General features: G+C 51.2%; 9 protein-coding genes across 9 annotated transcripts; 4 read left to right on the plus strand and 5 right to left on the minus strand.

The window, feature by feature from the left end:
* Positions 1-1231: 1231 nt before the first annotated feature.
* tom40 (TOM complex pore protein TOM40) lies at positions 1232-2446 on the minus strand (the record flags this gene model as incomplete). Its single annotated transcript, XM_025615983.1, has 3 exons — positions 1232-1339; positions 1414-2058; positions 2135-2446. The coding sequence occupies 3 exons, from the start codon at positions 2444-2446 to the stop codon at positions 1232-1234; spliced, it is 1065 nt and encodes a 354-aa protein (XP_025462916.1).
* A 1029-nt stretch (positions 2447-3475) lies between these two features.
* On the plus strand, positions 3476-9143 carry BO94DRAFT_560305 (6PF2K-domain-containing protein; the record flags this gene model as incomplete). Its single annotated transcript, XM_025614143.1, has 18 exons — positions 3476-3489; positions 3623-3811; positions 3869-3904; positions 3965-4062; positions 4158-4327; positions 4389-4469; positions 4526-4633; positions 4692-4811; positions 4884-5258; positions 5318-5494; positions 5554-5775; positions 6306-6328; positions 6447-6580; positions 6633-6781; positions 6852-7118; positions 7146-7364; positions 7395-7497; positions 7519-9143. 18 exons carry the CDS (start codon positions 3476-3478, stop codon positions 9141-9143), a joined length of 4110 nt encoding a protein of 1369 aa, XP_025462917.1.
* Positions 9144-9285: 142 nt separating this feature from the next.
* On the minus strand, positions 9286-10673 carry BO94DRAFT_258855 (putative ABC transporter). Its single transcript, XM_025606471.1, has 2 exons — positions 10201-10673; positions 9286-10140 (listed from the first exon to the last, which is right to left on the minus strand). Exons 1-2 carry the CDS (start codon positions 10331-10333, stop codon positions 9428-9430), a joined length of 846 nt encoding a protein of 281 aa, XP_025462918.1. The 5' UTR covers positions 10334-10673; the 3' UTR covers positions 9286-9427.
* A 15-nt stretch (positions 10674-10688) lies between these two features.
* On the plus strand, positions 10689-12492 carry BO94DRAFT_539464 (tRNA dimethylallyltransferase). Its single transcript, XM_025612706.1, has 2 exons — positions 10689-10886; positions 10956-12492. The coding sequence occupies exon 2, from the start codon at positions 11014-11016 to the stop codon at positions 12349-12351; it is 1338 nt and encodes a 445-aa protein (XP_025462919.1). The 5' UTR covers positions 10689-10886; positions 10956-11013; the 3' UTR covers positions 12352-12492.
* A 286-nt stretch (positions 12493-12778) lies between these two features.
* On the minus strand, positions 12779-14623 carry BO94DRAFT_258852 (DXO/RAI1 family decapping nuclease). The gene is made up of 9 exons (XM_025606470.1): positions 14465-14623; positions 14166-14408; positions 14065-14096; positions 13984-14011; positions 13919-13926; positions 13759-13862; positions 13541-13711; positions 13158-13457; positions 12779-13091 (listed from the first exon to the last, which is right to left on the minus strand). The coding sequence occupies exons 1-9, from the start codon at positions 14537-14539 to the stop codon at positions 12946-12948; spliced, it is 1107 nt and encodes a 368-aa protein (XP_025462920.1). The 5' UTR covers positions 14540-14623; the 3' UTR covers positions 12779-12945.
* A 221-nt stretch (positions 14624-14844) lies between these two features.
* On the plus strand, positions 14845-16453 carry BO94DRAFT_539466 (protein GET4). Its single transcript, XM_025612707.1, has 4 exons — positions 14845-15086; positions 15185-15441; positions 15552-15704; positions 15763-16453. Exons 1-4 carry the CDS (start codon positions 15043-15045, stop codon positions 16350-16352), a joined length of 1044 nt encoding a protein of 347 aa, XP_025462921.1. The 5' UTR covers positions 14845-15042; the 3' UTR covers positions 16353-16453.
* Positions 16403-17567, minus strand: BO94DRAFT_259012 (uncharacterized protein). Its single transcript, XM_025606472.1, has 4 exons — positions 17523-17567; positions 16745-17217; positions 16614-16682; positions 16403-16550 (listed from the first exon to the last, which is right to left on the minus strand). Exons 2-4 carry the CDS (start codon positions 17091-17093, stop codon positions 16453-16455), a joined length of 516 nt encoding a protein of 171 aa, XP_025462922.1. The 5' UTR covers positions 17094-17217; positions 17523-17567; the 3' UTR covers positions 16403-16452.
* A 693-nt stretch (positions 17568-18260) lies between these two features.
* BO94DRAFT_539469 (replication factor C subunit 4) lies at positions 18261-19980 on the plus strand. Its single transcript, XM_025612708.1, has 5 exons — positions 18261-18432; positions 18503-18723; positions 18777-18876; positions 18933-19355; positions 19425-19980. Exons 1-5 carry the CDS (start codon positions 18344-18346, stop codon positions 19648-19650), a joined length of 1059 nt encoding a protein of 352 aa, XP_025462923.1. The 5' UTR covers positions 18261-18343; the 3' UTR covers positions 19651-19980.
* Positions 19801-21282, minus strand: BO94DRAFT_539472 (polysaccharide deacetylase family protein). Its single transcript, XM_025612709.1, has 4 exons — positions 20939-21282; positions 20266-20843; positions 20100-20203; positions 19801-20034 (listed from the first exon to the last, which is right to left on the minus strand). Exons 1-4 carry the CDS (start codon positions 21042-21044, stop codon positions 19899-19901), a joined length of 924 nt encoding a protein of 307 aa, XP_025462924.1. The 5' UTR covers positions 21045-21282; the 3' UTR covers positions 19801-19898.
* Positions 21283-21396: the final 114 nt, after the last annotated feature.

A 21396-nucleotide genomic window follows, 5' to 3' on the forward strand; every position in this document is an offset into this window, starting at 1 on the left:
GTGCCTCCAATTCCCAGTACTAACAGGAATCCACCGATTCCCACTTAATCGCGACACTATCATCATTTGGCCCCTGCTAGGCTGCTACTCCGTATAGGCGGTGGGGTCGGCTAGAGACAACCACGCTATTTTAGCGCGGTGGACTGCTTTCTGTTCGGGGCGTCGGGCGTATGGGGATTTCGGGGAGGAGTGTACTGCTTTAGGCAAGGCTGGGGGGATCTTTCCCCGTAGTGGTTTTATTAGATCGCGGTGACTCCGGAGTATTCACCATTATCTATCTCGTGGTCACGACGACGAGTATGGTTCCAGACCTTCTGTCCGTCTCCCTTTCTCTAGATTCCCTGCTTTGGGCTTGCCACGAATGATCGAATGCCTCTCTCCAACAGCTATTGGCAATAATCTCGAGCAGTCATGAGGGCCAGTAGCTAGCGATGATCAATGTACGGAGTATGCGAAGAACATGTCCGTGAGACCATTCTGTCCACCGAGATTGCAGCACAGCGGTAATCTCTCCGGCATCCTTTGCTCTTAACGGTTCACTACGACTAGCACGAAGAAGGCCCGGTGACTTCGCGTTATCCCATGGGCGCCTCAAGCCGTATGATATACCCGACGGACTGGATGCTCCTTCATTTCAGCTTCAGTACGATCAATCAATCTCATAAAGGTCTGCTTTCACACCATCCATTTCTGAAAGTCTTGGGCTAATATAGGTATATGTAAGCTCCTTCGGCACAAGACCATCCCAAGACTGTATATTTCATGAGCAGCAGAACTTGTTTTACATTGCCCCATCTATGATGCGTTTAAAACAAACAGCAACGGCTTTCCGCAGAAGATGCTTCCATGCATGCCTAGCAGCCCTGTCCATCAGCCAAGATCGCCGTCGAGAGATAAAAAAGTAAAAGAAAAGTAGAGTAACAGGAAGACGACTCGGGTGAACATTCATAGATGAAGGCATAAAAATCGAAGAGATATCTCGACTGGACCGAAGATGGATCTATACAAAACTTGGTTCCGTGGCGCCAAACGACTGCCTCCCTGGACTAGCAAACCGCATTCGTCGGGATAACCGATGTCATACACCATCGTCCAAACATGCACATGGAGAGAGAAGAGCTACTAAAACAGATAATGAAAAGGTATAAGCTGAGGGCGGATGCGGAGCAATAGCTCTATCCTCCCACTATCGCGTGGGCCCCATTAGTCCCAGCTGCACGTCAGGGCGTGCTTAGAAAGGCGGAGGGATCATGTCCTGAGGCTCGACCTTCTCCTGCTGCTCCATCAGCTCCTCGCCAGCGATCTCGAGGGAAACAGCAAGACCGAGCTTAGCCGTTTGCTTAAAGAGACGAGACAGGTTAGTGACGAAACTTATAACAAGATCTCGGGGCATTATAGGGAAGTGGAACTCACCTTGGCCTGGTCAATTTCGCCAGCAAAAGTAAGAGCGATAGGCATAGCTATCCGCTTCTCGAGAAGGCAGCTGACCTTTCCAGTGCTGTCGACTTGAGCACGGAAGGTGGAAGCGCGGAAGTCGTACTTGGCGCCAATGGCAGTGGTGCCTTCCTTGCTAGGTCCGCCCATGAGAGCAGCAGCAGCGTTGGGAGCAAACTGGAGGTTCATGTCAACACCAGCCTCGACCCGCTCGGAAAGCTTCTTCCAGTAAGAGGCCGTCAAGACACCCTGAGCCTGCAGCTGAGCACTGGCAATCCAGTCATCGGTCTTGTAGCGAGCACCGTAGGAAAGGGCAGACTCTGGACGAGCACCCATGCTCTGACGTTGCCAGATCGCTTCGAAACCAAGAGCCAGGCCGGGGGTAACGGATTGGAGGTAGCTTCCGACGAAGATTCCGGTAAGACCTCCCTCCAAGTAAGAAGGGTTGAATGCCTTGAGAGATGCGGAGAAGTCATCGCCGGTGTAGTCATTGTCAATCTGCATCAGGCCCTGGCCACCGGGCATGACCTGGGTATTGGTCTTGGTAACCAACTTGGGGGTCCAACGGTAATTGCCGACAGCAGCGAGACCCCCATCGCTTCCCAGGTTGCCTTGCAGAAAGACCTAAATTTTCACAAGACCATACTTAGCCATCCACACACTGCATATACCCGAGCAAGTCATAACAATTGCATCATACCTTTGGACTTCCGTACATGGCCGAGAAGTTGTACGGGGGCATGTTGCTGGAACCACCCATGGAGAACGCATGCGACACACGGAACAGAGGAGACATGCCAAAGACCTTCGTCAAGTCCGCCCGGAGACCAGTGAACATGAAGTTGGACAGCAGAACATCCTTCTGAACCTCACGGGAGATATTATCCAGGGTGCCTGGATTCGGAAGACCGAGGGCGGCCCTGCGCTCTGAGAACGAGGTGTATGCATCTTTGAGAGCAGCGCCCACGGCATTGTCCGTGAGAAAGGAAGGCAGAGCTAGAGAGTCGGCCATTGTGATGTCTGAGGAAGGAATAAAGGTCGCTATAATGGACGGGGAGGAGACGGAGGTTGGCCGTTATACGCGGTTCGTTCTTGTTGGGGGCAGAGAAGGGTAGAGACCTTGTTGAGACCAGCCCGGGAAATTGAACGTAAAAGAGGCAAAGAGCAACGTGGGTGATGACACGACGCTCTTGCTGTGTTGACTTCAAGGGCAGTGTCCGACCTGCTCTGGGCGAAGGAAGAGAAGGTAGACACCAAAGCCGATGGAAGGGGGATTGGGGATGGGGATGGGGGATAGGTAAGTCAGTCAAGGCGTTCTTTACCAGAGCTTTCGGCTTTGAAAAAAGTCACCACTGGCGCCTTTCCGCCCGGCCTGCGCGTAGCCGGCGCTGTGGTGCGCCGTAGCACTACTACTAGCCTGCTTCGGGCCTGGCCGGGATAGGATCTTCAGTTTGGCCGCGATGATATAATCTCCTCGGCGCGCTTGGGGGAGGGGAAAGGACGAGGGTGTTTTACCTTGACAGACAGGTGATCGAGTATCGTCTACTTGGGCGGTTCTTCACCTTTTATTTTACCCTGGAGCTCGAGTTATTGTTGCCCTGCCATTCTTCATCATCAGTACTACTATCATCTATCTTGGGAGTAGTAGTAGTACCTCCATTCTATTCTACCTCCTCCCAGTGGGATGATAGCAACCAATCGGGTGTGGATCGGTCTATAGTTATACCACCTACAACGCAACCTACCTACCTATAGCCGAACTACTAGTACTTACTACTTACTACTAAGTAGTCATCATTACTAGTACTTCTTTTTGCTCCGGCTGTCGTCGACCTGATTTGTCTCTGCTGCCGCCCAATTGGGCTGACCTGCTCCCCTGTCCCGGCGCAGCGGCTCCTAACCTTCGTCACTTGGATGACCTGATCACCTTCCTGGTCGACTGATCGATCTATCCATCTATCTATTTACCCCTCCTCGACCCTCGTGTCTGCCTTTCTGTTTGTCCCCGGCCTATCCATTCCAGGCTTCCACTATCACTGCCATGGATACGTTATTGTAAGCTCTGCTCAACCCATCCTTCCCAGCCCCTCTCGTTTCTTCTCCCATTCGTTGCCAGGAACCCAGAGAACAACATGAGATATTGAAGAATCTTCCGCTATGGATTCCCACATGCTCTAACGTAGTTCAGAACTGCGGACATCGTCGCCAATTCCCCGCGGTTCCGGCGGAAGTCATCCACATTTGTGGATGCGATCCATGACTTGCCCGAGAAGGCCGATCTAGCCCCCGCGCAGCTCTACAGCACCGAGTCCGGCCGACTCTTCCACTCCGGTCGGATTGTCATCATCACTGTAGGACTACCAGCAAGAGGCAAGACGTTCGTTTGACCGCACCCGTGCGTGATGGATTCTCTGGTTTACTAACCCGTTCCCAGACATATCTCCGTGGCTCTGGCGCGTTACCTTCGATGGTAAATACACTCGACGTCATGCTTATAGCGCTGCCAGACTTGGGACTAAGATAATCACAGGCTGGGCGTGAAGACAAGAATATTTCATCTAGGAGATTATCGGCGTGCTACTATCCCTTACGGTCAAGACATTCCCGATGATTACTTCTTCGTCAACGGTATGTGATGACTTTGCCTCTGCTCCAACAAACTATAACCCGGCTTGAATGGCTGTAGGCTTGATAAGAGGTCCTTGTCGGCTAATTGAGCTCAGCATCGGCATCTTCGGTCCTTTTAAGACAGAAGATTGTGAAGAGATGCCGTGAGGATATATATCATTTTTTGAATCACGAGAATGGGCAGATAGCTATCTATGATGCTGTCAATCCCATCGCTTCGGGACGACGGTCACTCGCAAAGGAGTTTGCCAAGCATGATATAGAAGTATGTCAAATCCTTCTCTGTGTTGTTGCGCCACGCTGATTTCGCTACCTCTGACAATCAGACACTGTTCATTGAGTCATGGTGTGATGACGAACGCATTATTGAGGAGAATGTCCGGAGGGTCAAGATATCTTCACCAGACGTATGTATAGCTGCATCGACCTTCCTTCCTATCGCACAATACTCAACCGTTGGCAGTACGTAGGGTGGTCTTCGGAAGACGCAGTCAAACATTATTTGACCAGAATAGCCGCCCGTATTCCTCAGTTCCAAACAATGGAAGAGACGGACCTCAATTACATCAAGGTATTTGCTGCCATTCGTTTTACTTACCATGGACTCTCTTTCGCTAATCGTCGACTAGATGATGAACGCAGGCGAACGATTGATCGTAAACAACCGAAGTTTTGGCTATCTTTCTAATCGCATTGTCTTCTACCTCCTTAACCTCCATATCAAGTCTAGGCATACGTACTTCGCCAGGGTGGGTCTGCCTATTTTGATGCATATTGGGTCAGGTTATTTTTGGCTTACTGACGGCAATATGAACTATTAGGCCGGCGTTTCACTGGAAGCGCCCTCTTACAAAACAGATGCCTCTTTGTCTGAGCAAGGGGAGGATTACGCGAAGAAAATGACCGAATGTCTGCTGCAGCACAGGGAAGCTGAAAGACAGGCTATGACCGAACAGGGCGAGAAAGATTATGAGTTGAAGCCGTTGACAGTATGGACATCTACACGACGGAGGACTGTTGAGACCGCCAAGTATCTCCATGAAACAGGATACAAAGTTCGGCAGCGATCCCAGATGAGCCAGCTGAACCCCGGGGTATGCGAGAAGATGTCAGAAAGGCGAATCCGTGAGGAGTATCCAGACGAGGTGGCCAAGCATGAGCTTGACCCCTATCATCATCGGTACCCGCGAGCAGAAGTGATTATTACCTTGTCTCATTTTAATCACGAAGCATTCCTAACTGACTGGACTGGCAGTCATATCATGACCTTGCGGTGCGACTTGAGCCGATTATCCTGGAGCTCGAACGCGAACAGAACGATCTCTTGATTATTGCGCACGAGAGCGTATTAAGGGTTCTTTATGGTTATCTGATGGCATGCAATGCAGCCGATATCCCATTCTTGGAATTTCCACGGGACGAAATAATTGAAGTGAGCCCATTGCTAAAGGTCTAATGGAGTTGAGCACCTCATTTAACTGACTTCTCCAGATAATACCCGAAAGCTATCAGAACGAGGCACGCAGAATCCACATTCCTGGTCTTCCCAAAGAGATCATCCCCGGCTCGCCCGAAGACATCAAGATTCCCGTCCCGCCGAGTGGGATGACGACCCCACTGGCTGGGGGACTTGGAAGTCCAAAGGAAGGCCTTGCAACGCCGCAGAGCGGCCTCCGGACCCCGCGGGAGCCCGAGAGGATCTCACAGCAGCACGTGGAAGATGTTGTCTAGACTTGCATTTCATCTTGTACATAGTCCCCTGCGATCACTTGACCGTAAGAGTATCATCGGTACGACTGTGAACGTAGATGGCGCTAGCCCCCATGAAGCGTAGAGACGAATACTATGTTATCACTCGGTTGAAGTTCGTAGCTCTCCTCGCCTTCGAGCTCCCAGTCCACATCGTTGATGAGGACCAAAATACCAGGTCGCCTATCGCCAGAGATCAGTATTAATCCACTCTCTTCTTCCATGTAGTGAACGTACACATTGCCTTCCAGGATGAACAATTCCTTCCTTTGATCCTTCATGCGGTTCTCCACCAGGTAGTTCAGGAGAAAGCTGATCGTTGGGCGGCTGCCGTCCTTGAGGCACGAAGGCAGCGTAACGTGATGCTTACGCTCATTGGCAAACAGGATCTCCAGGCCTCCTCTATATCGCAAGAAGTCAGCCATGGAAATAGCAATGCTCCAAGGATAAACTCAACGTGAACTCAACGGTGATGGACATGGGGTCGATACTAGCTTTGCCCACCGCAGGGGAGCCGGTAGCAGCATCCGTAGCCATATCTAGTATCTGTAGACAAAAATTGGGACGGGGTTGCGGTATGTAAGCTTGTTACTTTGTCAGGACACGGCGCGAAAGAAAAGCGATGATGGGTCCAGGGAGGCCGGGGGGGCGATTCCCGCTCTTATCGATAAGCCGCCAGTCGCAGGCACAAAAAGTCAGCCGTGCGAACCATTCGACAGCCAGTACCAGTTGGCGACGACCAGTCCACCCCGCACTTGCTTAATTCTTGGTTTCCTTGGCCTCATTGTGCTTGGATTAAAAACACCTGGTTTGATCGTTAGAGTCCCGACTGACGAGCTTCATGGTCTCCATTACCTCCGAGTACATCAGCGTCGGGGGCAATAGGCATCCCGCCGCCGCCGACTGGGACGTCGAGTTGGGCGTGCTTGCCTTTGGTGCAGATAACAATGTTGCCTTATGGGATCCTAGGGTAAGTATTCCTTGCGGTACTTGTGTTGCTTCAAGACTGGGTTGAGGCTGACGCCGTGACCTGTGTGCAGGACAGTTCACAGCGCGGGGTCTATTCGCTTCTTGTCGGCCACACTGATAAGGTCAGTGTCGTTCGCTTCTACACATGTCCTTTTTCGGGAACGAAACTCCTCTTGACGGGGTCTGTCGATCATACGGTCCGGTTATGGCGCGCCGAACCAGCCAATCCACACCATTTCGTCCACGCGCATACTCTGGAAGGACATACTGGCTCAGTCAATACGATCGCCGTGGCTGATGGGCTGGATCTTATCGCATCGGGCGCGGCAGATGCTACCGTGAAGATATGGAAGATAAGTGCTCAGGGTGAGCCAAAGGGCGAACAGCTGAGGACTATACCCATGAAGCCACGCTTTTTTCCATTGACTTTGGCTTTGGCACCACTTCAAACGGAGTCGAACGACAGGCCTGTGGCATTGGCAGTTGCAGGGACCACCAACGCTGTGCAAGTGTATGTGGCGGAAAACGCTACAGCCGACCCTGATTTCAAGCTCTCCGCTGTGTTGTCCGGACACGAGGCTTGGGTGCGCTCCCTGTCCTTTACACTGGACAAGCAAAGCAAGACTGGCGATCTGCTATTGGCCTCTGCTAGTCAGGACAAGTATGTTCGACTCTGGCGACTCCAACGAGGGGAGGTTGTCCCTGCCACACCAGCGTGTGATGACGACCCGATGCTAGGCGGGTTCGAACCGACGCTATCAAACAAGGCCCATCAGTTTGAGGCTGCGGGGTCCAAATACTCTGTCACATTCGAAGCTCTCCTGTTCGGAAATGAGGATTGGGTCTACACTACTGCATGGAATCCTGATCCAGAGCGCCAACAACTCCTCACAGCTTCAGCAGACAACACTCTGACCATCTGGGAACAAGATCCGGTTTCGGGGGTGTGGCTTTCGGGTGAGCGAATGGGAGAGATCAGTGTCCAAAAAGGTTCCACCACAGCTACGGGGAGCACTGGTGGGTTCTGGATAGGTCTGTGGTCTCCAGACGGCAAGCAGGCTGTGAGTCTGGGCCGCACTGGGAGCTGGCGCTCGTGGACGTATGATGCAGAAACCGATATGTGGGCGCAATCACTGGGTATTACGGGACATGTGCGATCAGCCAACGGAGTCCAATGGGAGCCAACAGGAGGATATCTCCTGTCAACAAGTGCTGATCAAACGACACGCCTCCATGCTCAGTGGGTGCGCGATGGACTGAAGTCATGGCACGAGTTTTCACGACCTCAGATTCATGGTTACGATTTAAACTGCGTGGACACTTTGGGACCGGCCCGTTTCGTATCCGGCGCGGACGAGAAGCTTTTGCGAGTATTCAATGAACCCGGACCGATCGTACAGCTCCTGGAACAACTCTCAGGGTTCAAGCAGTCCACCGAAGGAGCACTGCCGGACACCGCGCAGATTCCTGTCCTAGGATTATCCAACCAGGCTCCTGCGGATGATGCTCCTGCAGGCGGAGACGGAGCAGAGGGCGAAGAAGTTGGCAAAGCCCAGGCAAACCAGGCGCTTTTGTTAGAGGCAAACCAGCCGCCATTGGAGGATCAGCTGGCTCGTCACACATTATGGCCGGAGCATGAAAAGTTATACGGGCACGGATACGAAATATCAGCTGTGGCTGTCAGTCATGACCGCACACTTATTGCCACTGCTTGCAAGGCGAGTTCGATTGACCATGCAGTGGTGCGTTTGTACGACACATCGGACTGGCATGAAATTCGACCATCTCTCGCCGCGCACACGTTGACCATCACTGGTCTCAAATTCTCCAGCGACGACCGCTACCTTCTCAGCGTTGGGCGTGACCGGCAATGGGCCGTTTACGAGCGCAGCAAGCAGCACATCTCTACATTCTCACTCTTGACTTCGAACCCTAAGGGCCACTCCCGGATGATTCTTGATGCCGCATGGGCGCCTGAGTCGGGAACATCCATCTTCGCAACCGCTGGCCGGGACAAGTCAGTGAAACTATGGCGAAAGAATGAAAGTTCGTTCGAGTGCAAGTCCACCATTCCGCTGAAAACGCCCGTCACCGCCATCGGGTTCCTTTCGAACGTTTACAAGGGCTACTTCATCCTCGCTGCGGGTGAAGAAAGTGGGGAATTGTCTGTCTACCGGATTGCCGTCGAGAGTCTGGAGGCAATTCATCTGTCGAACGTCGACAAACTTGTATCGCCTTCGAAGACGATCACGCAGCTATCCTGGCGGCCGACACCCGAAGAAGAGACAGGTGGTTTTGCGCTTGCTGTGGCAAGTGAGGACACCTCAACCCGCATATATAGCTTCTCGGATATGGGTTTATAACCAAGCTGTCATGTATGTACAGAACCAATTCAATGAAACAGGGAAATGACATACCATGGGTTGAAATTGCTGGAAGTGTTGAAAGAAGACAAGATTCCGGGGATTTTGAATGTATACGCCCGATCTAGGAACTCCAAAAGTTGAATGATGCCCTGAACCCCTGCTATGCATATCTAGTGATGGCTGTTGGACCAATTATGTTGAACGGCGCAAACAACAACAAATCAAAAAGAGTAGATAGATGAAGAAAGCAAAGGAAACCCCCGATCATGAGTGCACATGCATCACGCATCAGGTCTCTTTTCCAAGCCGTACCCACCCAGCCCGTCAAGGGACGGATAGGTCTTGGCCTGACCCTGATACCCGTTTCGGGGACCCCTGCTCTTCAAGTCCTCCTTGAGCCATTTGAGCACGAGCTCACCCAACTGACTATTCTGGGAAGACTCCTTGACCTCCTCCCGGAACTTCTCGATGGAGCCCCATCGTTTGACGGTGCCCAGATGCATGTGGACGAGGTGAGTGGGCCACAGAGACAAATTATCTAGGATATGTGTAGCATAGACAATGGTGCAGGGTCTGGACTCGGTCTCGCGCTTAAGGAAGGCGAGGAAGTTGGCGCGGGAGAGCAGGTCTAGATCGACGGTAATCTCGTCGAGCAAGAGGACTTGCCAGGGACGCAGGAGACCCATGGCGAGCTGCACGCGACGACGCTCGCCGTCTGAGACGGCGTGCATGCGCCACCGCAGGTCGATGTCGAGGATTTCGACAAGCTCATCACGGCGGTCTGGGTAGGCGTTGCCGCCAACGGAGGCGAGGAGCGTCGGCACGTCGATGTCCGAGCGAACGATGTTGTTGAGAACCCATTCCATGCCCAGATAGGTAACTCCTTCTAGGCCGTCCTTGAAGGGGTCTTTGCTAGCCACGGTGATGGTATCTGTGGGAGCTAGGCGCTTGCCTGAAAGGAGGCGGAGAAGGGTGGTCTTTCCGGCGCCATTTGCTATTGAGGTGTTAGTGGGTGCATGGCTGGGGATACTTGCAAAGAGTGAGATAGGCGTACCTCCGATGAGCAAAGTGCGACTGCCTGCGGGGACTTGAAGATTGACGTCGGTCAAGCCGGGGGAGCCGTCGGGGAATTTGAAAGATAGGTTCTTGACCTCGATTGAGGGCGAGGGACTGTTGTTGTGTGCCATGATTAAGACAAAGGGGTAGAGTCGGTGATCGGGTGGGGAGCAATGAGAGGAAAAGAGGGAACGCGATTGTAGTAGTAAATATATTCGAGAGAATGCTCAACTATCGATGCAACCAGCCCGAGCATATTCCGTCGTATTCGCTACAAATGAGCACTAAACCCAGACTGCGCAAAGCAGCTTAAATCGAATCTAGGTAAATTTTTGATCCTTCTGTCCCGAGTCAACGAATGAAGGCGTGGAAATGAAGTGGAAGATAAGAAACATGTGGATGGATGGCGGCATGGCTGATGAGGTAATGATGGAGGGGAATTTTGCCGGCAATTTTTTTTGGCCTCTCAGCCTCTCCCCTCAGCATCTAGTTCGATCAGCCCAGTCCGAGTCGATCAACTCGCGGTTTCCCGCCCGATGGACTTCACCAGGCAAATATGCTAACTGTGGCCTGTCGCAATCCTCGATGCTCACCTGTCTCCGGCCTTTTTTATCTCTCCAGCGCCCCTCCTTCATGAATCCGATCATTGCTGTCGTCGGTGCGACAGGCACGGGCAAGTCAAAGGTGAGAAGGTCCAGCCATAGGTCCTCACATCTACACGTCTTCCCGAACGTCACTTACTGATGACTGCAGTTAGCTTGCAGTGGATCTGGCCTTGCGGTTTAATGGAGAGGTTATCAATGGCGATGCCATGCAGATGTATCGTGGTCTCCCCATCATCACCAACCAGATCCCCGTCGAGGAACGAAGCGGAATCCCGCACCACTTAATTAGCTGTGTTGAGCTGGAGGAACAACCCTGGTGGGTGGGTAGATTCAGGAACGAAAGTCTCCGACTCATCGAGGACATCCATGCCAGAGGGAAAGTTCCCGTCCTGGTCGGCGGAACTCACTACTACACACAGGCAGTCCTTTTCAAGGACCAGCTGGTTGGCGAGGAGAATGCCTCGGGAGATGTGGAAGACGAGGCGGCCGATCGCGTGGCCAAGGACAACGACCTGAACTCCTCCACCAAATGGCCCATCCTCGATGCGCCCACTGAGGTGGTCCTACAGAAATTGAGAGAGGTCGACCCGGTCATGGCCAATCGATGGCATCCGAATGAAACGCGCAAGATTCGTCGCTCCCTAGAGATTTATTTCCAAACCGGCAGGCCCGCGTCCGAGGTCTATGCAGAGCAACAGCGGACGAAGCAAGCAGCCATGACCTGTGACTCGTCCCTTGCGGGCGCCGGTCAGTTACGATTTCCGACCATGGTATTTTGGGTACACTCGGAGAAGGAAACGCTCACCAATCGACTGGACAAACGCGTAGATGGGATGATAGAGCAAGGGCTGATGGCAGAGGCAAGACACATGTCGGATTATCTTCGGGAGAGGAAAGCTCAAGGCGTCTCAGTCGACCAGACCCGCGGTGTGTGGGTGTCTATCGGCTACAAGGAGCTAGCGCCCTATTTCGAGGCGCTATACACTGGTTCAGTGGATGAGGCCGGGCTAGAGACTCTCAGGCGATCCGGTGTCGAGTCGATAAAAACTGCAACGCGGCAGTATGCAGTGTCTCAGATTAAATGGATTCGAAACAAGTTATGGAAAGCCCTTGCAGATGCTGGTTCGACCAACCGTCTTTACCTTCTAGATAGCACAAACGTCGACGCATGGGAGCAGAGCATCACGGAACCATCTGAACGTCTTGTTCGTGCTTTACTAAATGACGAGCCGACCCCCGATCCGAAGTCGCTGTCGGAACTTGCAAGAACAGTTCTGAGCGCCAAAGAGGCGCAACCGCAGGAGTCAGCGCCTATAGCAAAATGCAGGACGTGTGATGTTTGCCGCAAGACAATGACCGGTGAAGAGCAGTGGCAGATCCATATCAACGGACACGCCCATAGAAGAGCTCTCAAAAGTGCGGCCAAGCGGGCCGCCCGTGATGACTTTCTACGGAGGCGACAAGAAAAGCTAAAGGACGTCCAGGAAGAGGATCGCGGATGCGCTACTGAGGCAGATATGAGGGCACCGCCCCCTTTGGCATAGAAGATAGACAATTACACCAGTATAAACGCCAAGTGGACCGAGGCGCAACGAATGGCAACATAGAGGTATCTGCGAGACACCTGGGACTATCTAGGGCGATGATCCGACTCAGTATATACTCGTAAATCAACATGTCTGCATCGCAAATGTCAATACATACCTTGCTGAAAGCAGGCGCAGTCAAGTAGACGACTCCGGCTTACAGTAGAAACGAAATCTTTATGATGATCCGCAAGTCGGCCAAGGCTGGCATAGAACATGCAAAGCTTCCTGGCCACGAATTTAAGATTCTAGGCAGCGAATGCATCCAAGTGTAGATCATCAGGGAGTAGCGGGTTGCACCGGGCATCTTAATCAGCACTCAATGATCGCTGGCACCCAAAGACCAAGTCGGAGTAGCAAATGTCGTAATCAAATAGTCACGCATCAAGTCAAGAAGTTATGCATGTCCCTGTCAAGTTAGCGACGTAGAATGCAGTTCTACCGCGTATGTGAATTTGCTTTGGTGGTCACATTCTCTTCCTTCGTGGAGCAGTCCATATATACTGGACCATTGGAGATAGGGAGGAACCAATGGTCCAGCGCTTGCATGGCTCATTTTTTAGATCTCCAAGCCGAAAAAGCCGGGGAGATGATATCACCAGTCCCGCTCTCTTCCAGTTTGAAGACTTCGATAAGCGACGACTTCTCGCGTTTGCGTATTCTCCAGGTGCCTTCTTCATGGATGGTGGATTTGAGCCCTGCACCGGTCAGTTTAGATCTCTCTTCTTTATCTTTAATGACGGAACAAGGATGGGGTTTCGTACATTCGAGAAATGTAGCAGCAAAACTGATGCAAATATTTCCGTCCCAAGTTCCTCGGCCAACCTGCTTGACTTTTGCTGGTATGGAGGCGGTCTCAAGCTCCTCAAGACGATGGACAATGCCTTGCTGGTCACGAAAGCCGACGATAATTTTGGGTACACCGAGCAAGAATGATTGAGCCCAGAACTTTAAGAGCTTTCTCTCGTATTTGACCATGTCCCGGTCATTCCTTATCTCGGCCGAGGTCTTGAGTTCCACCCAATGGATAGGGTCTTCCTTTCGACCAGGTTTGCAGTCCCAGACTGGAGAGAGTGAGAGAGCATTAGAATGAACTATCAGGTATATAACCACTCGCAATGAGAAGATATACAGTTTTATGACGTACCGGCATCTACCTCTCCACCGATGACTAGCCGTGTGCGGCCTATGGCGGTGCGGACCACGGAACAATACTGAGCATTGTTGTTTACGACGAGCTCTTCACGGTATTCAATCTCTTTGCGAGGAGTTGGATCCCACGGCTGGTTAAGGACAGACAAAGCTTCAAATTTATAACCTAAGTCGGTCAGTACGCAGTTCCAAGTTAGAGGGGGTGTCATTTACCCCAGTAGGCCATCAGCTCCTGGGAAGCCATCCCGGGAGGCATTCGCTGATTCTTTTGGATCTGCTTTTGCTCATTCTTATAGCTGTTGTTCTCTTCAATAAAGCTGGCTGGCTGTCAGGATCAGAAGTCTATAGGCACGGAGGGCTTGAAAGCACACACATAGTTCCCTGGGAGTAAAGAGTTAACGGGTGGAGCCAAAGTCTGAGTGACGGTCATCTACATACCTGGAAACAGGTCGCATTCATTTCAAATCTATACGCGCGTCAACGGCCGGGGTGATAGACGGTCAACTAGAATATACACACCCGTTTAAGTGATCAAATGGAGCGGCAAGGATCTAGACGTGGACGGAGAATGAGCATGTTTTTCAGGCCTATGTGATCGCAGTTCGAGTGGCGATATCTACCTTGGTCATCATACCTCTCCAGGTAACAATATCAGCTTCGCATTGCTTCGCTGTTTCTTTTTCTAGGGCCATAATTGTCTCTAGCAAAGCATCAAGATGTTCATCGGCGGAATCATCTAACTTCTGGAAAGACTCAAACCCACGGTTAAGATCCGCAGGAAGAGGTGGCGGATAATAGTATTTCATGGATGACTCCCCAAGGTGAAACTTATGCTCGTCATCATAAGAGAAACATGCGATTTCCTGGGCGATGGTTATATTGCGATTCAGGTATCAAGTAGGGGATATACTAAGCTTACCTTTGGACGCCGGATGGCAGCACTGGCTTCGTAGAAGCGGCCAATGGGCTGAATATCAAAAGCCTTGCGGTCCATGGCTTTGCGGAATTACCTAAGGGGTGGGAAATGGATGAAAACGCGCAGGAAGGTCACCCGGGGTAAATATTATTCTATCGTGCGCGTGCTTGGCAAGAGATACAGCAGGAATGAAGATCATAGGAACCCAATGATAAAACCCGACAGCTGCTAGCTCCAAGGTAGGTAGCTAGAAAGGTAGGGTTCCTGCAGCTGGAGAGTCCGGGGAGGAAAGACGTAGTAGATAGCCAGAAGTCCGGAGTAGTTCATGGCTGCAGTAGTCCAGCTGCTCCGCCGTCTGGAAGAACCGAAGCGCGTCCCCACCAAAAGTCGCCCGCTATCGACTTCCCGGCCACAGTTGCTTGACGTCGTCAACCATACCTCAGAGTAGGCGTTTCGGATTAGGTGGTCATCGCCATTTGGTTTCTTCTTGGACTCATGTGCTGTAGCTTGTACCGATCTACCACGCCTCCCGTTCTCAGTCCATCTCCGATTTAATTGTCACCCCTGGTGATTCATTCAAGATGACCTCACGTATCGACAAGACGATTGCTCGACAACAAGAAAAGTGAGTCAACCCACTCTGGATCTTACGCATATTATATAGCTAGATTTTGAGACGTTTCGGAAAACACGACAACTAATACGTTGGCTCTTTTCCTGCAGGATCGCTTCTGGTGCCTACTACGAAGCTCACCAGCAACTGCGGGTCATCGCTGCGCGATACATCAAACAAGCCAACTACAATGCGGCAGCAGAGATCCTGGCTGGCGGCGCCACTGCTCTTCTGAGGGCTGGATCTCAGCAGGGTGCTTCTGCTAGTGGCGGAGATTTGGCGATCATGCTGGTGGTCGAGGTCTACACAAAGGCGGGGTGGGAGATTACTGGAGGGGACGACGATACGGAAGGGCGGGCGCGGAAGAGTAAGTCCCTACGCAGCCTGTTCCATTTTACTCGATGCAGCGTGGAATGGCCGATGGCTTTCATGTTTTGGAATAACCGGGGTGGCTGACGGCTCCTTTTCTACGTATAGAGCGCTTAATCGAACTTCTGCACGAATTCCCATCCGAAGAGCCCACTCGGAGAAGGTTTATTCAGGAAATCATCGGCTGGAGTGGCCGATTCGGACCTTTGGAAAGAGGCGACCCCGACCTGCATCATGCCGCTGGATCGGTATATGCGGAAGGTATGCGGACCCATATTGATTCTGGATGGAAGGGCCTTTTCCTGATAGATGTTTCTAGACCATGAACCCTATGACGCGGAGAAGCATCTCATCTTCGGTACCTCTGAATCCGCCGAGACTCTGGCTAAACTCGAGTTCGAGTGGTACACCCATGACGAACCGCACACGGCGGCAATCTATGCATCTCGCGCAGTATTCCCGTACCTTTTGATCGGAAACCTTCGCAGCGCCAACAAAGCCTTCCTTATCTTCACGTCAAAGCTTTCCTCCTCGAACCCCTCACTTGGTGTGCAAGAGGTCAGCAGCGCTAGTTCCGACGCACGAGTCTTCCCCGCACTGGCCTTGGTCAACTTCATAAGCATGCTGCTTCTCACAATCCAGCGTGGTAGTTCGGATCTGTTCAAGCAGTTGACTGCGCATTATGCATCCCAGATCAGAGATGTCGGACTTTGGGACGATGCACTGTCCCAGCTTGGCGAACAGTATTTCGCAATCAAGGTCCCGAGGCAGAGCAACCCCCTGTTGGATATGATGAGCGGTATGCTTTTTGGTGGCGGTCAGGATAACGCTGGTGCTCGGAGGGCACCTCAGGGCAGAGGGGGATCAAAGAGGGTGGAAGCGCCCCCTGCGAGTCTGGAGCTCGACTAAGACTTTGCCGGGCATTCTGGCGATATAAAGAATGTAATTTGATCACATCCTCCGCCATGCATAATAATGAATATAGACAAACGGGGCGCGAATGGAATGATTAGACCCTCGAGTCAACTTCAGCCTCGTACATCCAATTATCCTCCTCCAAGGCGGCGACCTTGTTTCGAAGGCCCTGGTGTATGTGGGTGAGGATTTCTAGGAACATTAGCCAAATCGCGCAACAGCATAAGTCTTCATCTCGAGGGTGATGGGGCTCACCAGCTGGCTCACTGCTCATCCGTCTGTTGCGATTCCGGTACATCATCTCCACCAGGTTCGCCTCCATTTCTAATCGCCGTCATTAGCGCTTCTGGATTCGACGTTCGGGGACCGGGTTGACTTCGACTTACTTTCTTTCTCACGTCCGGACATCGCGTGTCCATTCGAAGAACCACCACCGGCACCTCCCTCCTCCATACCCTCCATTTCCTCGCCCTCTTCTCCAATCAAGGGTGGGAGTACGGGAATATCGAGCTTGTAGCTGCCATTCTTGTCCTTGACCACGATTTCCCCATTGTCAATGGAACCGGAACTCAAGCATGTAGAAGCTTCGGATGAAGCGGGCTGCAGCACCTGTGTAGACAGGTTGGAGGTCCCATTGCTGGTGCTACTATGCGCAGCGGAACCCGCGGGACCGGTCGAGCCAGCGCGTCTGCTGAGGTGATGGTGGAAGAGATTGCGGCGGACGGAGGTTCCCATGGCGTGGAATGAAGATAGTCGGATAAGTGAATATAGGATATTCGCTCGTATTAATTAATATGTTTAGGGGTTTGGATCTCGGCCAGCTATAGCTGTGTCATGGACACATAAGTATGTAGGGAAACTGGAGGTGGTGGTAGTAGTGGTAAGGTTAACGTTGTAGCAAGCTTCTGGAGGGACCGGCTGAGTGTGTTAAAAATGGGGGGATGGTTGTTCGAGAGAGAATGGGATGAGTGAGGATAATATGTGCTGGCTCGGAACAATATCATGAATGGCCTGGAGGGTGGGGGACGTGGACGAACGATGCTAAATGATATGAAAGTGGAGTGCTGAAGGCGGAAGTCCGAGGCATTGCCAGGAGGCCCATCAATTGGGCTACCTCTGCGGATTAATGCAGGTTTGAGAGGATTCAAGTTGGTAGATCCATACCTTACCGGGCTGAAACGACAAAAAGGAACGTAGCTTACATGGTTCTCCTGCATATAGATAATATCGGGACCATTCCAACCCCAAGTTGCTGAGCGCCTCAGGCCCGGCGAACAATAACTACTCGTCGCGCCGCCAACCCACCCTTTCAGGGTTGGGTCGGCCACAGCTCGACGAATCCCCTTGGCTCAATGAATCGGTCACTTTTGTATGTGATTCCCATATAAAACATATTTTTAGAAAATCTTTAATAACTCAACCACTATAGTCCGGAGCCTTGATATTTTGATATAAAAATATAGCTAGAATCTTAAACTTATATATACTAGAATATTTTTAACATTAAATCCTGAATTCCAATTCATATTAGCAAAAAACTGAAAAGTAGTCTATAAATCAAGCACGAAATCAAGTATTTCTATAATCTGATATAATTTTCTAAATTTTTTTTATATTTAGTAGTAAATAATATAAATATAAAATCTATATCAAAATTTGAAAACCACAGCTTTTGTAATGGTTGAGTTATTAAAGATTTTCTAAAAGTATCTTTTATATGGGAATCACATATAAAAGTGACCGATTCCTTGAGCCAAGGGGATTCGTCGAGCTGTGGCCGACCCAACCCTGAAAGGGTGGGTTGGCGGCGCGACGAGTACTCCTTTAGGCCAAATGCGCATCCCGACGCGTCTCCGCCTCTGGCGCGTCTCCCGCCCATCCAATCTTAATCCATCCCCAGCACTTTCGCGACTGCTCTTGGATCAGTACACAACGACCCATTCAACTCGAGACTGAATATAATTTATAATAGGCTATTCTCCGCCATGGCACAAGCCGAATCCTCCGCCAGTGCCTCCCGCAATGGCCTCAAAGCGCAGACGACTGGGGCCCCTCCCGATTATGAACTGCCATGGTACGTACAGCAGGCCCGGCATCACAGCTGGTTTAAACCCTCGCATCTAACGAGAAAATCCTACGGATAGGGTGGAGAAATATCGCCCGGTTTTCCTTGATGACATTGTCGGAAACACAGAAACTGTTGAGCGTCTGAAAATCATCGCCAAGGATGGCAATATGCCGCATGTTATCATCTCAGGCATGCCCGGTATTGGAAAGACAACCTCGATTCTGTGCTTGGCAAGACAGCTACTGGGAGATGCATACAAGGAGGCAGTTCTGGAGCTCAATGCTAGCGATGAGAGAGGTTCATTTGCAGCCCACTAGAAGGAGACAACAGTAGGATTTAACCATCTACAGGTATCGATGTCGTACGGAATCGAATCAAAGGTTTCGCACAGAAGAAAGTCACGCTACCGGCCGGTCGTCATAAGCTTGTCATTCTCGATGAAGCGGACAGGTACGTATCGAAGAATGAGCTGCATAGCCAGTTCTACCGGCTCACAGACGGTTTAGTATGACATCAGGTGCCCAACAAGCGCTGCGGCGTACGATGGAAATCTACTCGTCAACAACCCGATTTGCGTTCGCATGTAACCAGTCAAACAAAATTATTGAGCCGATTCAGTCCCGATGCGCGATCCTACGTTATGCCCGGTTGACCGATGCGCAAATCGTCAAGCGCCTAAAACAGGTGTGCGACGCCGAGAAAGTGGAACATAACGAAGAAGGAATCGCCGCGTTGGTCTTCAGTGCCGAGGGAGACATGCGTCAGGCCATCAACAATCTGCAAAGTACATGCTCGGGGTTTGGCTTCGTCAGTGGGGACAACGTCTTTAGGGTGGTCGACAGCCCGCATCCGATCAAGGTCCAGGCAATGATCAAGGCTTGCTGGGAAGGCAAGGTCGATGCGGCCTTAGAGACACTCAGTGAACTGTGGTATGTGTTCAATTCTAGTGCGCTCACGCTATGCAGCCTTCTTCGGGTCTGTTCTCACTCAACCTCTAGGGATCTGGGATATTCCTCTCATGATATCATTAGCACCATGTTCCGAGTCACCAAGACTATCCCCACCCTGTCGGAACATTCGAAACTTGAATTCATCCGGGAGATCGGTTTCACACACATGCGCATCCTGGACGGTGTACAGTCATTGCTGCAGTTAAGCGGCTGCGTTGCGAAGCTTTGCAGGGTCAACATGAAGCCTCAGCTATTTGAGCCGCCACAGAACTGAAATTAAAATAAGTGGATGAAAAATAGATGCAGGCATATTTCGGTGTTTGGGGCGTTCACAGAGCAGGGTGATGCCAAGTCCTATTTAGCATATGATATCAACGCTTTTCTACTTTGAAGTGGTCATGAGAATAATATCCAGGTATCGTTTATTAGACTCCTATCTCATACACTGGACCGCGGACCTCCTGGTGTGTACGCAATCCATTCACTATTGAACACAATCGACCCGGCTCGTAAGGCTGGATTTCACTTCTTTGGCGGCATAGGAGGAGCAGGCATCCTTGCGCCCTCCGGCGGCTTGTTCTTGCTCTTGAACTCGTCGCACATCTGCTCAAATGTCACCCACTCCACACCGTCGTGCTTGTTGATGTGTTCGATGATTCTAACCAAGTTAGCATTCAAGCCAATGACATCTCACAATCAAAGACAAATAAGCCAGCAACTCACCTCTCATGCATAAGAAGGACGTGTGGACGACCCGACACGTCAGGATGGATAGTCATCGGAAAGACGAACTCATCGTACTCACGATAGAAGTAATCAAAATGATCCTGCCACCAAATGATCAGTATCTCCAATCCCTGAATAACCATATAGATCAGAAACCACAAACCTTCCAAATATCCTCCACGTCCCTTGGATTTACCCAACCATGACTATTCGGCGCCGACTTGATAAACATCATCGGCGGCAAATCATCAATATACCAGTTCCCCGGGATCTCCACCAGCCCGGTATCCTGACCCCTCACCAACGGTTTCATCCACGTTTCCGCCTTCTGGGTATAATCGATCTTCGTCCACGTATCTCCCGTCCGCAACCAATACATCTGACAATCGTGATGCGACATGGAATGATCGTATTCAATACCGTACGAGAGCAGCAAATCTGCCATCTCTTTGCTGGTCTCCCACCACGGCGCAACAATACCCCGCGGCGGCTTGCCACAGAAATCGTACAGCATGTGGTAGGTCTTGTCTAAGATATCCTGTTGCTGCTCGATGGTCATGTCGGAGGGGTTTTCGTGCGTGTAGCCGTGAAGTCCGATCTCGTGGCCGGCATCACGGACCATGGCACACTCCTCGGGGAAAGTCTCGAGACTGTGTCCTGGGATGAACCAGGTGGCTTTGATGCCGTATTTCTCGAAGAGTTTGAGGAGGCGGGTCGTGCCGATGTGACCGGCCCAGAGACCTGTGATCAACAATTATGAGTGGATTGGGCATGTAAAGTTTGAGGGGCTGTATCTGGATTTGGGTGTGGTAAATTGGTTCAACAACATGGTTTACCTCGACTTATATCGCTAGAGCTGTCCTCTCCGCCATATGATCCCAGCCAACCAGCTACGGCATCGATATCGACTCCATAACTGACTAGAACGCGCTTCTTGCCCATGTTAGAGTTGTTTGTGAGGGGTGGTAACTGAAAGGATAATATTGGGAAAATCAGGGAGGTATATGCAGTCGAACCAGGATTAAAGTCTCTCCCTTCTGGCTATTATCTTTTATATAGTCGATGGGGAGGGGAACGATGAGGGGTACCGAATTCGGGCCTTTGATAATGACCGGAGATAAGCCGCGATAACTAGGCCGAGCTGGACGAGACCTCAGTATCTAGGTAGGTATCAGATCAGGCTTATCAGTGTCCCACTTCATTCAAAAGTTATGCCCATTACTACCAAGTATTAGATATCATCATACTACGGTGGGTGGCTGCTATGTCCCGATCGGTGGGATACCCTGGCTTA

This window comes from Aspergillus sclerotioniger, assembly GCF_003184525.1.
Source record: "Aspergillus sclerotioniger CBS 115572 chromosome Unknown BO94scaffold_36, whole genome shotgun sequence".
NCBI lineage: Eukaryota > Fungi > Ascomycota > Eurotiomycetes > Eurotiales > Aspergillaceae > Aspergillus > Aspergillus sclerotioniger.